The sequence below is a fragment of the Vidua macroura genome, chromosome Z (genome assembly GCF_024509145.1).
Source record: "Vidua macroura isolate BioBank_ID:100142 chromosome Z, ASM2450914v1, whole genome shotgun sequence".
In the NCBI taxonomy this organism is placed as follows: Eukaryota; Metazoa; Chordata; class Aves; order Passeriformes; family Viduidae; genus Vidua; species Vidua macroura.
Window position 1 is genome coordinate 24,169,744 of NC_071611.1, and position 16,332 is coordinate 24,186,075.

General features: G+C 39.6%; 1 protein-coding gene across 1 annotated transcript in view; it reads right to left on the reverse strand.

Annotated features, from left to right (window-relative positions):
* DMRT1 (doublesex and mab-3 related transcription factor 1) overlaps positions 1 to 16,332 on the reverse strand; it is a 57,810-nt gene that overhangs the window by 40,560 nt on the left and 918 nt on the right. Inside the window, exon 2 of the mRNA XM_054004212.1 lies at positions 13,668 to 13,851. Within this exon, the coding sequence (XP_053860187.1) occupies positions 13,668 to 13,851 (184 nt within the window). The remainder of the gene's footprint in view (positions 1 to 13,667; positions 13,852 to 16,332) is intronic.

Here is a 16,332-nt window from a genome sequence, read left to right on the forward strand (position 1 = left end):
TCACTGCATTATCTTATCAAATTTGTTAAGGAAGCTTTTTTGACCTTTTGAGCACTTGTGACAGCATATACAAAAGCCAGCAGTAAACTGTCTAAGCATGTACTGTTGATTTATTATTTGTACCTTGAATAGTGATACCATACAGTGCCACCTTTTCTCTTTCTCCTCTTTCTTACCAGAGTCTATTTAATCTTCTTTTCACAGCTTTGTAACCTGCTGATCCCTGCTCTTTCACACGAAGTCCATTTACTGTTCCTTCACTATGCAGAATACAAACCACCTCACCCCCCCATTCACAGCTTTGGTTAATGCAGTACAGGTTCTTGACAGACAAATTTGGTCTAGTATGACATTCACAGGGATTGTCCTTTATGGATACTAATGTGAAGGTGCAAAGAACCAAGATTTTGTCTTCATTACTCTCAAAGCTCCCAGAAAAAGCCCAGGCAGTGATCAGCATCCTAGAACTACCTGCTTCAGCTAAGAACTTCACTGTGCTACAAGTCCATGTACTACATCCCTCTTCTTCCTAAGGGCACTAGAACTGGAGGTGACAGAGAAGCAGGGCACTCAAGAAAACAGGAGAGAGAATGCCCTGTTATCCTGACTTTTGTCTTTGCCTTAGTTCCCATTTATCAATATACTCCAGAGAGTGCTTTATCTTAAAACCTCTCTTTTAGGTTCTTGTATGTACAAAACTCTCAACTCATATCCCTATCTGCAAAGACATATTGATGAAATTATGACTTAGGAAATTGTAGTACAAAAAAAGAGGTTTTGGTGCTTTTGAACTATGTAGTTAAATAAACAAAATTCCCAGGAATCAGAAAATCTGAGACACCTTTCTAACATCATGACAAATAGAAGGAAACATTAAGGATCAGGTAATTACTTTGGACTAAAAGTGAACAGTATGAATTGCTGAAGCACAAGGTACGCAGAACCATGCCTTTCAAATCTGTCAGTGAAAGCCTTCTCACTTTAAAAGAAAGAAGACTGAACCAGGAGACCCTGGACTCCTGGAGTAAAAGAGGTAAAAGTATCCCTGAATTCAAATGCTAAGAGGTACCTACTCAAACCACTGCTGTGAAGATAAAACCCTTCTCTGTGTTTCTCCACAGTTTACAAATCTCTGGGCCTTCACTCTGTGCTGCGTCTCAGGCAGTGGGGAAGTGGAGACCATTCTGCAACCAAGGTGAGCCAGCAAACACAGGCAACAAGCAAGGTTGGCAGAGCAGGAGGGGAGATTGTGCTTGTACTCCTGTCCTGGAACCTGGTTTCTGAGATGTACAGGCTCTTTTACTCTCATTCTCCTATTGAAAGCTGTATCTGTAGCACTCCCAATTATTTTGACTGGAAAGCTTTTCAGAAAACTCTGCCTCTTCCTCCCTCCATCAATTGCAATGTTATGGCCCTATGTTGAGCTCAAAAATGAAATCTGGTGGTTCTTTTCCCTTTTTGTTCAGATTATCTTCCCAGACTGCCCTAGGTATGGAGCTGTGCTCTAATAGCTGTTAAGAGACAGAAAAATATCAAGTACCAGCCATATCAGACATGAGGGCTAAAAGCAGTTGTGTCTCCAGGTTAGGAATATATAGCATAGCCAGAACATCTTACTGACACCACAGTACCTCTCCAACTCTAACCAGAAATATACATAATTCTCCTCAAAGCAGGAATACACATTTAAAACAAACAAACAAACAAACAAACAAACAAACAAACCCCGAAGTGTGTGGTGTACCAATTCTGAGCCTCTTGTAGGCTTCTGGCCTCTTCCCTGAACTGAAGTGCACAAGGACCAATCTATTCCACCTCTTTATCACAACTATGCCTTATCACCTGCCAACTCCTACCATTTGCTTTTCACCTCCTCCCACCACAGCAAGACAAAACAACCAGTCATTGCAGCTTTCCTGCAGTGGGTCTGAAAACTATGGGTGTCATGAAAAATTCCTCGCTAGGTGCAGCTGCTGGACTGTTGAGTTCAGCTGGCATTATTAGTGAGAACCTGGCATAATGGCAGCAATGTGTATGGGTACAGGGCATGCTTCTTAAGGGCTACTTGACTGCAAGGACTCAATTTCACCTGGAAGGAATCAGTATTATTTTTTTTCTCCCCTTCAGGAATAACTCCAGAGTGGTCTTTGAGCAAAATGGCATTTACCTAGTTCTACTTCTGAAGGGCTAAACCAGCTCTAAGTGGGACAACAGATTTTAACAAGAACAAAACTTGCCAGAAAAAGCACTCTAGGATAAACATTAGGCAAAGGAAACAACACATTTCAGGGAAAGTTGGGAGACCTCAGAACTAAGGTTATTTTTTATAAGCCTTCTTGAGCCTTATGGTGAATTCACAGGATTTTGTATCCCCAATGCTGCTGCTGTTCACAACACCAAACTTTAACTGGAGCTGGCATAGTCTGGCAAAGACATAAGCAATCAGAACAATCATACTGGAGATGAAATAAAGGTTATCTAGGGAGATCACTAAAATGTAAAATAAACTGCTGACTTTCACTCCAGTACATGTTCTCTGATCTTTTAATCATTCCTTTGTCTCTTGCCTGAGCTCTTCCAAGTTAAAGTCCAGGTGTGTGGGTCCAGACCATTGCTAAATCCCCACCACTAGCTACAAAGAGAAACCTAGGGAACAGTATGAACAGGAAACAGATCTACTTACCTTGTCCTCTCTCCTAACCTTCCACTGGTTTTGGTTCAGTGATGCCCTCCCTTCCCATATTCATTTTGAGCCCACTTTCTGGTATGTACCATGCTCCCAGGGCAGGAGTCACACTAGCACTAGTTTCATGGCCATCTCACCAGCTTCCCCAACCATATACTCGCCTAGAAGGACTGTGCCAGTTCATCCTCTTTCCAGGAACCACTAACATTCAGCACAGTATCCCCCAGGATCACCAGCTGTGCAGCAACAGTTTTTCTTTGGGATGGACTTCTTAATTTATCACTTCCAGTATGGGTTAAAACGGCTTTTGCTTGCATGTGACCATCATCTAACCAAGCCTCCCTGCAGTGCACTTTTGTCTTCTGCAGTGCTTGCCAGTACATGTATTTTTCTATCACATACCAGCACAACCTGTGATGATGCCAGATTTCCTTCCAAGATACCAGTGGGATGATTACAGCGAAGAGCATGTCCCTGTGAGACGCCTCCAGAAACACTATTGTGTTAAAATACCCCACTCAGACCTACAAACAAATAGGATCATCTTCCTTAAAACCAAGTAACACAAACAATACTGATTTTCTGTCTGTTCAGGTTTCTAATCAAGATGCTAGGGGATACAAAAATCAAATGCCTTGCAGGATTTGTGGTTGAATCAATATGTCACTTCACCAAACAATTTTGTAATGATATAAGATTACCAACTTGACAGAATTTTTACCCATAAACTTCTGTTAATTCATGTTGTGTGAACATCATTTAACAGCTGCATTTCTCCCCTTCTTGCATATTTCATTTTGCTGTGGATTGTTCCACTATTTTCAAAAAAGTGATGTTGAGCTGATAGATTTGCAGCCACGTATCCTACCACACTTGCTTTTCTTGAAACACTGGCATGACATCATCTTTCTTTCAAGATTTAGGAACTTCCTCAGTCTTAAAAGATTTACTAGAAATCACAGAGTGGGTCAGGTTGGAAGGGATGGCAGGGAGTCATCTGGACCACCCACCCTGCTCAAGCAGGGTCATCCTACAAGACATTGTACAGGACTCTGTCCAGACAGTTCTGAAGTACTTCCAGTAAGGCAGACTTCCCATATCCTCAGCCAAGTTGTTGGTTTTTTTCTTTTTTCTTCCTAATATTGCATATGAGTTGTCAGTCCTGCTGATTTCAGTTCATGTTGGAACTGGAATGTCACCATCTCCATATACAGCTATAATACTACAAGTCTTTTTGCAAAACAAGGACCAGAAAAAAATTACTGAGCATTTCTTCCCATCTTCCATATGTAGAGTCATTATTCCATAATGGGTGAAGTTTTTGCTAACTCTGTATGTGTGTTTCAAATACAATTCAAAATCCCTTTCAATTTCAACGTTTTTTAATTTTAATCTTCACACAAACCTGTATTTTTTAAAGAAAATGTGATTTGTGTAAATAAAAAAACAAAAAACAAAACAAAAAAAAACCCAAAAAAAAAAAAAAAACAAAAAACACAAAAACAAACAAAAACAAAAAAAAAAAACAAAAAAAAAAAAACAAAACAAAAAAAAAACAAAAAAAAAAAAAAAAAACAAAAAAAAAACAAAAAAAAAAAACCAAGAAGAGAGCAATTTCATCCAGAAGACTGCAGCCTGGCAAAGTCAGTTTCTCAGTCCCACACAGAGCCCCAGTCCAGATCCAGCTAACAGAAGCTGAAATATGCCTGATTTCAGTAGAACTAGAGAAGGACCATTTTGTTCACATTTAGTGTACACTTAATAAAAATGATCTGCTGCAAACATTTAGCATGCCACTTAACAATCCTCCTAATACAGCAGTAGAAATAAAAACTACAGAAAATAATATTTTATTTCCACAATTAATTTAAGTTCCAGGCCTTCAATAAGATATCTATGGCAGCAAATTCAACTTTCAATGTCTCTGTCATTGACTATAGCAGAGTACTCGATCGTTTTTGGGAGCTGAGGGGTAATGCTTGTTCTTTCTTCTCTTGCATTTTTGGTCATTATAACATATAGTGATCATATTCAAATCTTAAGCGGATAAAAATATGAATGGCTTTGGTAAAGAAAATACATTCAAAATGTTTGAATATGGCTTTGGCTCTGTGAAGGTGGTAGGCACTATTTTAATGCTCCAGCATATGTTTGTCCACACTAAACTGGAACAACAAGATTATTTATGTATCTGAAGTAATCAGTATGTGTGACAACTAACGGGATCAGGACCAATAAAATTGGTGCTTCAGAAAATTAAGGGCATGAGAAACAAGGAGCATTTTCAACCTCAGTATAAAAGCTGGGAATATGACTACTGTGTGTGCATATCTATGTATGCATGTTATTATTCAGAGATATCTTGAGATATCCGATTTGAGAAGGAAATTTACAAATAGTTAACTCTTTGTGTTCATGCTACCAAATCCAACATGCTACTAAAGTGAGTAATGGAGACAAAAGTAAAACCACAATTTTTAAAAAACAGAGGAAGAAATAAAAAATTATAGGAAATGAGGAAAGAAAAACACATTTCTGAACAATGGAAAACAGCCCAGACACCTGCAGGGGCAAAGAAGCAAATTCAGAGGAGGAGAAAGAAACTCCATGTGGATAAAATCTAAAGGGATTTAAGTCATTAATGAGAGATCAAAGAAAACATTAGAAGGGAGGGAAAGCTTCACAAGTGTATGAGATAAGAGACTTTGGAGGAAATATGACTACGTTAAAATCACTATGACTCACACTAAAAATAATAAAGGGAGTAGGACGATGGTTGGAATTAGCTGGAGCCCATGTTTGGTTATAAGCTATTATCATGACAGAAACCCAAAAGTTTCTACAACAGACCAACTGGAAATAACAGGAGGGCTTTTTAACTCTACCCAATATGTGACGCAAAAACTAAAAGCAGGAGTAGTGAAAAAACACTGCAGACATCCAGCAGACCTGAGTGAGAGAACAAGAATCACAGAGACATGCGTAATTTCTGTGCATGATTGCCAGTGTTGCATGGGTGCAACAACATTTGCACTCAACAAAACTGGCTACAATGCAAATATAAATTGATCGCTAAATAAATGGTGTTCATGCATAATTGACAAATGCAGAGTGATTGGAACTACAGAGGCTTAGCATCTGCTGAGGTTCAGTTGTGTCCATTACTATCGACATCCAAATGACCAAACAGTGGCTTATCCTCTAAGCAATAAAATAGTACAAATAAAGACTGGAGACAGAAATTAAGAAACAAAAAATCAGACATCCAATCTTACTGCAAAGAAAGTAAGTATTTAACTAACAGTCAGTATTTAACTAACTCTCTGCAAACTCTTCAGGAAAACACCAAGACATGTGCATGAACAGTGTTTGTTATTTAAGTAAAGGAGCTGTTCACAACCCTGATTAAGACTAGTAGGTACCCAACCTCAGAAGAAAGTTTAGTGAAGTTCAGTAAAACAGAAGAATGAGAAGAAGCATATGAAAAAGCATCCCTACAAAAGAAACCTTCAAAACTGCATTTTAATTCTCATGTTATTTAGTGACAAATCTACTGTAAATGGAAAATGGTGGAACAGGCTGAAATAGGAAGTTATTTGATAAATTAAGCAAATGAAAGCAGTCTTCAAGGTATAATAAAGCATATGGAACACAAAAGGAGAAGCAAGAAATCAAATCAGTGCTCAGTTAGGGAAGCGTGCAGTACTCCTTCACTCCTCACTTATATCTTTTCTTTAAAACAAAGAGCCCCACACATTCAGAGAAGTTATAATAACTGTTTCAAGGACACAGAAAGGAACAAGAGGTTAGCTGCAGATAGTGAATAATGTGCCCACGGATAGTAAATTCTTAGAAATTCCTAGTACATTTTCTGCTTCTGCTCCATTCCTTATCTCAGTGTTCATAGTAACAAATGGAAAGCACAATCTTGCACAGATAACTCTCTAAATCTGAATGCACATATGCAAATGTCAGTGTTACAGAGGAAGAGCTTCCAAGGCAAAAAGAACAATCAGATATGCTGACCAGCCCTGCTACCTTAGGTGGGAAGAAAATCTGGCGCTGGGACAGTGTACACAGCAAAGTCTGTCCAACACATAGAAAACTCCACTCGGCAGCTATCCTGCTCTAACCATACATCTATGTCTGGACACCTCACGTGGTATGTTGTGAAAAAACTTGGACAGCAAGATGCTGAAAACACAAAAAGCCCTATGCTGAAGTATTTTTGAAAATGAAAAAAAATAACAAAAAAACAAAGCCCCAAAAAATTCTAAATCTCCAAATCCTTTTGGAAGAAAAAAAACTCTTCCAAAATGTGAAAGAAGGATAGAAGTAACTGCTGAGCTTCCTGTGCTTTATCTCCATCTCAGGGTTGAGCAGCCTTTCTCTCTCAAAGTAAGGGAGTCGGGGTAGGTCATGACTGGTCTCTGGCACCCTTGCTTCCTTGGCATGCTGCAGAAACCTCTCCCCAGCCCCTGCCTCTGCTGAAGACAGCCCTAGACAATGTTCGGAATACCACTTGCACAGAAAAAGAAAAGCAATCTTCTCTGAAGATTTTCCAAATCTGTTTATAATTCTGTTTGTTTTTACACTTCCAGTGAAGCATCACACAGGACTGAAAGTCTGACAGGAAAAATAAAAACTTCCTAATTCAGACACTTTAAGAACTGCTGTTAGTTCTACCTTGGTTTCACCAATACAACCGAAATACCAGTCTTTTGACAAGAGTCACTGCCAGTGAATGGCTATGTACAGCACCTCAAACATTAGCTCAGTTAAAACACAGGCACCTACACACATGCATGCATGCAAAGCTGCAGTGATGAATATTGCTGGAAAAGAGGAGTAGGAAAACTGCAAGCTTTGCAAGAGAACTGGAGAATTGACTGGAAACATCTAATCAGGGATGCAGAACCCTGTAACATTATGATTTATTTAAAAGAGTCAAACAATGGCTAGAGGAAATGAATCATATAAGAGATGACAAAGCTGTAGGAGATTTCCGTCATCTGCTTTAACCTGAACACTGATCAGAGTTTATCCCCATATTAATCACTTAAGATCATAATCTAACACACTCTTAAACACCTCTCCTGATTACGCTTCACTTACCCTCTTGTCCTTATGCAGGTCACTCTGTTGCTAATTGCAGTACTTGTTAGGAAAAAAGTGTCTAGTGTCCAATTTAATTTTGCCTTTTTTAGTTTCAAGCCGTTGCTCCTTGTTATGCTGTCTCAAGCACTGTAAATAATCCCTCCTCCTCCTCCATATTATTACCTCTCAAATATTTATAGACTGTTTATATCCACCCTTAGTCTCCTTTTCTACAAGCAATACATCATTTTTGTCAGCCTTCCCTCTATCCTTTCAGATTTATCTATGTCCTTTTATAATGAGATGCTCAGAACTCCTCTACCATTTTCTGAAGTACAGTGAATCCAAAGCAGCAGAAAGAAGCTGAAATGTCCACCCTTTCTTACTTCACAACCAAATCCTTCTTACTTAACTCTGAGTGAAACACATTATTTTGATAGGAATTGAAAATTACAAAACCATGGCCACTACACTATGAAGTGCTTTGTTCATTGCATACTTTTATCAGTCCAGGATTAAAAAAGACTATTCAGGATAAATTTTATCCTAAATCAAGGGAAGATTGTTCAAAGCTCCTGTAATATTTACTTAGTCCAGCTTGAAAGAGATTTAGTAACTAAGAAAACTACTATACAGGCAGAAGACCACTTCCAGCAACTACTTCCCAAGACAATATCTAACTTGTGCTGTGGAAATCATGTCAATCCAAGAGGGGTAAGAAATCCACAAACTCTTACAAGAGACACATGCATATGTGATTCTTTTTCTCTCATCTTAACTGCAATGAACTGGAGAAAACCAGATGATTCATCATCATCATGATGGATTAGTTATTCACTGGGGAAGGACACAAAACTTCTCTCTTTGCTTGCTGTTACAATCCAGGTCAAAGGCAGGTCATGTTTAATTGTACTCCTTATTTTTTAAGAGAGATTTGTTGACTCTGGGAAAAGCCAGGGGAAAGCACCAGGAAGCAATGGAAGGAGGTTGGCAGGACCAGGAGGCAGCCAGCAACGAAAACTGGTTAGGAAGCAGCCATGCAGGAGAAAATCATCCTTAGAAAATAGTGAGGAGACCAAGAGAAAAGCAAAGAGAAGGAGAATGGACCAATAACCACTGCAGACCACCAAGATCTCTGAGGGCATGCAGCCATTATGTTAGTCCTGGTACAGGCAGACAAAGCAGATAATGCTGCCTTCTTACTGCCAGCCTTGCTGAAGCTGATGCCACCTGAACTATCAATCCCCTCCACCACCTGTCAGTCCCCACAATGCTAATTCTTTGTTTAAAAAAAAAAAAAATCTACCATAGAGTATTACTAGGTCGAAAGAGTTAAGATTTCTTTCACAGGCTTGCAAATGCTTATCAGTATTGAGGCTGACTGAACTTCAAATTTAAGTATGTTGACTTAATGTCAATGCAAGCAAGTAGAAATTTCAGAGATTCACAGAACAGTCTAGTTTGGAAAGGATCTTTGGACACCATCTGGCTCAAACTTTACTCACCAGAGCCAGCTTCCCAGCTGGATCATGCTGCTTATACACCATCCAGCCAAGTTCTGAGCCTCCCCAAACATGGAGACTCCAGAACCTCTCTGGCTAACCTGTTTCAACCCCCAAGCACTCTCACAGTGAAATGGCCACAGCAGCTTCCACATGATCAGTTGACTAAAATGAGGCTTCTTTGATGAAACTAGAATTTTGACAGCACATGACACTATACTATAAATACTGTTTAAGAGCTTTATTTCAAAGAGAAAGTTTCTCACTTTTTAAAACCAGGCTACTATATTTTTCCATTATAACAACTAGTTTTCTTAAAACTCATCACCTATGCAGCACAACAGCTGCAAGATCTGGCATCAATTTTTGAAATCACAACAGTGATCAAGAAAGTAAAGGAAGAGTAAAGAAGGCATGGTAGGGTTTTTGCAGACGGCTAGGGCACTGCAAGTTCAAAGGGATCTCAGTACCATCATACATTAGGCATTCTATTACTGATGACCCCACTACGGTTTGTATTTATGAGTAGATAAACCCCTTTCTATTCATCAAAGAGTTTCAGAGTGAAGACAGCAGCTACTTAGAGAAAAAAAGAATACTATTTTGTTTCTGTCAAACATAATAAATGTAACAAAGGGAAATAACAAATACAAGCTTACTAGTCACAATTCTTGAAAATGATGTTTGTCAACCGCTCATACTAGGAAGGCACCTCAACACTGCTGTCATTGCACATACAACAGGGAAACAACCTCAACAGAGCACAGGACCAGAAGCTGGCATTTACATTACACAATAGTCCCATCTATACTGGACACTTCTAAACTGGGCCAACAAGAGTGCAAAACAGCAGAAAAAAGGGGTGCTATCTAGCACCTTCCAGTCATCTGGTGATGTATCTTGCAGCCACTCCACTGGCCAAATGCCAAACATGATCCTTAGTCTGTGACAAGGATTAAATATAATAAAGCAAAAGTGAAATGCATTCTCCTTCATTCAGTATGAGCAGCTTTCTTTTTTTCAGTAAACTCTAAGGTGTTTAGTGACCTCATCTGCCTCCCCTCTCTGATCCCCATGACTGCTAAATATCAAAACAGCAGAGGCTCTAAATTGACAAAAACCAGTGAAAAACACAGATGTTATAAAATGAGAATGTCTGAGAAGCACATTCTACATACTTCACCATAATCTTTCCTATATTTTGCATAACTGTTAACCTAACAAGATATACCTATCCTACAGAAGGGAGGACAATTATGTCAAATGCCCTGGGATAATGACTTTTGCTGCTCTGTACAATTAAATGGCCTTTTCTTTCAGCAATCTACAACTTCTTAAGGGGAACTGCACAAGAACAACAAATTCAGTCTATAAGACACTCTACTTATGTCCTGAGACCATGGTCTGTTCCTTTCCAACTACCCTGCAAATTCCCATCTTGCTTTTGAGTGGGAACATACACTCCATCCAAAGTAAACGTGCTTGACATGGTTAATGTTCAAACACCTATGCTATGACCATGATAATTCATTTTTTCCCTTTTCAAAAACAGCGTGTCACAATGGGATCTGAAAAACTGCCTCTGGTATCCAGGTGTCATACTATTTCTGATCTGCTAATAAAATGGATACAGCAAGCAATGACTCTCTCTCTTGCACTATGTCTGATTTGTGTGACTCCTTCACACATCACTCCTCTGCTAGAAAACAATGCTCCACGTGATGGGAGTCCGAAAGAAGAACTGCCCTCATAAGCCAAAAACCTGAGAGGAGGAATAGAATTACCGCTGTCAAAATCACCTCTTGCTCAATCTAATGTGAATCATACAGGACACGCTGTACTCCCAGAAGCTACTGCTTACCCTGGGGCTTGCAGGGAACTGTTGATTCCCCTTGCCATGAAGGGTTTCACTTTTCCCTACTTCCTTTAATAATTACTGTAAAAAAAAAAAAAAAAAAAAAAAAAGAATCAGCACCTCAGCCTACTAATCTGAGACAATGACACTTGCTCTGATGGGGTCTCTCATTTTGCTTGCATTTTAGGGTAGCAATAAAATCATAAAACAGCAATACAATAATCCATCAAGTACCTGGTCCTGAAACAACCCACCATCTAAAGCCAAAACTTACGCCACATGGCAACTTTCATCTGAAAAAAAGATCGTTATATGCTAAAAATAAAAGCATGGGGATATTTTGGCTATATTCTTCACCAAATCCTGTACTCAGACACTTGACAAAGCTACCCTACAGACCTGGAGAAATGCACAGCACCTTCTCCAGCTTCAGAGCCAGCAGACAGTCACTGGTATAAAGTTAAATCCCATAAGTATGGGATTTAACACTGTTTTCAGCAACTGAACCTACCAAAACTATTAGGGACATAACTTTATTTATACAGTGTAGTCACCTCTGAGCTAAGCACAATGTCTGTTAATACTTGTCTGGTGCCCAAAAGCAAAACTATGAACCTGATTTCCTATTCATTCGGAGATGCTTCCATTTCTGGTGAACAAGGTTGATTCTGTCTTGATTCTTGACTTGAATCACATCTTCTTTCTGGAGATGAAGCCCTGTATTTCAAATGTTATCACTCACAAACAGTTATTTATTTGGACACAAATAATAACAGTTAGTTATTTAGTAAAATGCTTGAGAAACAATGTATTTAAATTGCTCAAATTCCATTGTAAGAAAGATGACTGCTCTGACTGAAAATAATTGAACAGTTCAAAATCCTTTAAAATTAGGCATTTTTATGTTTTGAAGTACTTTTTCAAGCATGTGAATTGCCTTGAGCCTGTTTGGTCAATGCTTTTCATTAAAAGACCATAATTTAATTAAATTAACTAGTAATTATTAAAATGGGTAAATACTGTTATTTCAAAAACATTAAGATCAAAGCTTATGCCAGGTTTGTCAACAGTAAAATCCTTTCATTCTTTGGCCTTTCTGTACAAGCAAGGATCTTCTTGTTCTCCTCAGATGTACACAATCTCTATATATTACTGAATATACTACTTTAATCTTTACCCAGCTTTTTCCATGTCTATAGACAAAGCATGCAGTAATGCAAATATGAAAGGAGTAACTGCATCAATTCAAAGGTGACACTAACATAATGAAAACAAAAAAAGCCAATAAAAAGCTATTTATTGCTTTATTAAGCAGTTCTTTTAAAAGCTTCCCAACAAAATTCCTCTACAATGGTCTGAAAATGCCTGTCTGCACTAGATCCAACAAATCCATCTGACATACTTTTAATGGCCTGCAAAACAGAGTAGCGTCACTTGACAGACACACACATGCATTGTCCTTTTATTAATTAATGCAAAGCATTGCCCACTTTAGAATCACCTTTCTATCTGGCAAATATATTCACCTGTATTACTGGCATGTGCATAAATTATTAAAAATTAATGAAACTTCCTTTTCATCTGTATTTGTTTACTTTTTTTCTGTCTATACAGAAGAAATCAATTACACCAGCTCCTTTCTTCTATATGTTCAATCACTGTATCTGTCAGGCATAGTTAGAAAAGGGAAAAAGCAATTTGCATAGGAAAAAACATTTTGCCTCGAGTCTTCACTTGCCTAGCATATTCAAATCCCATCTTTGCTTAGCCATGCTTTCACTGAATAAACAGACAAATACTGTTTCTTGTTGTTGGTTTTTTTTTGGATTTTGTTTTACAAGTGTTAAATGCAATACAGTAATTGTAGTAAAAGAGGACTATATCACTCTTTCATAGTTCATCACACCATGCCACACAGAACCAGTGTGCCACCACATCAAGTTTTGTAAGGCTGGCAGATCTCTGCTGCTGGGGTCAATAACATTACCTATGTACTTGGCTTCTGTACAGTTCTGGAAACTTGAATTTTGAAGAAGCTACCAAGGCAGCCAAAACCCACTTACTATGACTGTAGCAGGAGTACATGTTTTGGGACAAAGGACAAAAGCTTCCCATAATTCTCTACTTGCAATCACACACCCTATCGAATTTTATTACAGCACAAGTCTGTGTAAAAGAAATTTTGATTTTCAAGTAAAAATAATCAAATAAAAAAGACTGATACTGGATCTTTCCCTTCCACTAGCTTTACATTACATTGTACAAAATGTAACTCTACTTTATTTATTTACTTTAAAATAATTTAAAACTTTAAATTAAAAACTTTACTTTTATTTATTTACTTTTATTTTATTTACAAAATGTAAATTACTAACTTTACATTTACATTGTACAAAAGTATAATGTTGCTGGGGAGAGGACTCTCCATAACCCTGTCACTGCAAAGAGGGGAACAGGTGTCAACAGCAGGCATAAGCAGTGTTGGCCATCACCCTCAGCTGTGAGCACTGCTCTCCCATCACTTTACCTGGTGGTGTACTAGCTGCTGTCATGGCTGTACTTGTCGAGTGCATTGGGCTGCTACTTTCCAGTGAGAGGCAAGAGCTGCCACCACTGTTCTTCTTAACAACCATCTCAGGGACACTGGGTAGGGGCACTGGGTGGCTGATTCCCAGTTCCTCTTCCTGAGCTTGCTGTCTTCTTAGGGCAACCTAGGAACAAAAGACAAGACATAAGGTATGCTCTGTGATTTTGAGCACAATCTATACTGGCAGCAATGAACAACTCAGATTCAAAGCTGGTTTTTCACTATTCATACTGGAGAGTAGTGCTTGTCATAGAATCACTAAGGCTGGAAAAGACCTCCAAGACCAGTTTTCAACCAAACACCACTAAATGTCAGCTAAACTACAACACTAACTGTCAGATCCAGTTGTTTCTTGAACACCTCCAGGGATGGTTCCTGGTTTCAGTACAGACAATTCTTTCTGCTCTTCCTGATGTCAACCTGAACATTCCCTGGCCCAACTTAAGCCGATTTCCTCTTATCCTGTCACTACTGGCTGCCTGGAAGAAGAGGTCAACCCACAACCTCCTTTCAGGCAGCTGCAGAAGGTCCCTCCTGAGCCCCCTCTTCTCCAGGCTAAACAAAGCCAAATCTCTCAGCCACTTCCCATCTGGCTTACTCTCTAGGCCCTTCACATAATCCAGCCAATGGGTAGAGAAGTATATAAAGCAAAAAACAACCCCTTTTTGTGTCCAAGCACATATGAACAAGCCTATGAAATGCTGGTGACATACACATCTTCTTCCACTGAGGCCCAATGAACACACGTTACAGTTGACTACACTCCCCCTGCACAGCTGCTCTTGGGACAAGCACACTGTAGAAAGTGTAGTCACTACCCTCCTCTCTGCTTATACAACAGCTGCTGGGGTTAAGGTTAGTCTGCTTGCAGGGTTCTGCAGTGCCTCTTACCAATATAAAGCAGCTTTTCATGAGGGCTTGTACCTGCGATCTGCTGCTCTATCCAGGCCTGCTAGGTTCCCTGCTGGCTCTTTGCTGGAAATGTTGTCCTTCAGGGAAATTTCAGCATACAATACACTGTACAGAGAGAACCAAATGTAGGGTACCAACCTGCAGGCATCTCAGACAGCATCACACACATTGAAGAGAGCTGGGCAAGTCTGGAGAAGCTGGAGCTTCCCGTTTCTTTCCCAATACTGACAATGTTCCGAAGCCTAACTGCCACTGGCCAAGCCTATGGGCACTACACAGTCTGGACATGGGTGCAAACAAACCATACTCACTTCTTGCAGACAGCCCCTACTGCCTCCTTGAACTAGGAGATCAATTTAACACATCTGTCCACCTATGCCATTTGTGTCTGGGGAGTATATATATGGCACTTCTACAGCTATCTACCCTGCTACTTGTGACGTGACTGATTTGCATCTTTTCTTGAACCTTAGAAATCTCTTCCAGTTTACAGACTGGGATCATGGGCGTTTCTTGCTGGAAATTCTCCTGGGTATCTGGGACAGGACTTCCCTATATTTTCATGCTCAACAGCTACACTTTTTCCTAATACAGATTATAATTCTGTTAGTTAGTATTAGCCCTTGCAATAAGAAACATCCCGTACAGAGGGTGCAGACTTGCAAACACCACTGTAACTTCGACTTCACAAGCCAATAACCTTGACCTGTAAAATTCCACCAGCATCAAGGGGCTTACTGCAGAAATACATCAAAAGGGGGAAAGACAAACTTTAAATGCGTAACTCCTACACAGATAAGGTTTAGCTAGGGAGGCTTTCAAAGTTACTTTCAAATACTAGGCAGGGAAGAGAATACCCCCAGGAGGACCATCACCGGAGCCTGCTAGCAGGAGGCACACACTGCCTGACAGAAGCAGCTGAGCAGCAAAGGAATCCGTGCCGATGGGGACACTTCACTTTGTACTCACTTCCCCGAGGCAGACAGCGAAGTGATTCGCATTTATTTTTCCAAGGTTCACACCAGGCAGAGAAAGTGCATGTAACTTGGGCATAACAACAATTTCTGTACTGGCATACTACCAACAAGGAGGAATTGTTTAAATGAACGAAAACTTACTCCCATTGAGTTCTGAGGACGTTCTGAGGACCTGCACTGAATAACAATTTTTTTTTAAAAAGCAGGGATTTAATCTAGGGCTGCTTAGGTTTTTAAAACCTGTCAGCCCGACACACATTTTATCCGGGACCACGAAGCTCTGAGCAGACAGCAATTGCAAACTGATGGGTACGTCTCATATCATCATGATGTACCTTCACTCGCTCCAGGAGCTCTAAAGCCTTGTCAATTATTTGCTAGCAGGGGATAATTTGCACTAACGAAGGCGTAAAATGCCCCTCGCAGAGCTCAACTCTTCCAGCAGACGCTTCAATACACGCCCAGGACCCCCTTTATTAAAGTTTGCAAGATAAAGATCACAACAGAGCCCTATAATTAACAGAGCCCTATATTTACACCGCCAGAATTGTGACTTCAGCGAGACGACCCAACGAAAACATTATTCCTACCCTGAACTGGACACAGTTTGTTTTCTTAGTGCTCAGAATACTGAGCCCTCGTTAAGATTTAAGATAACTCACCTACACAGCTATGTGAGGAACTGCTACATACAAAATTTCGAACAACGCCGTTAA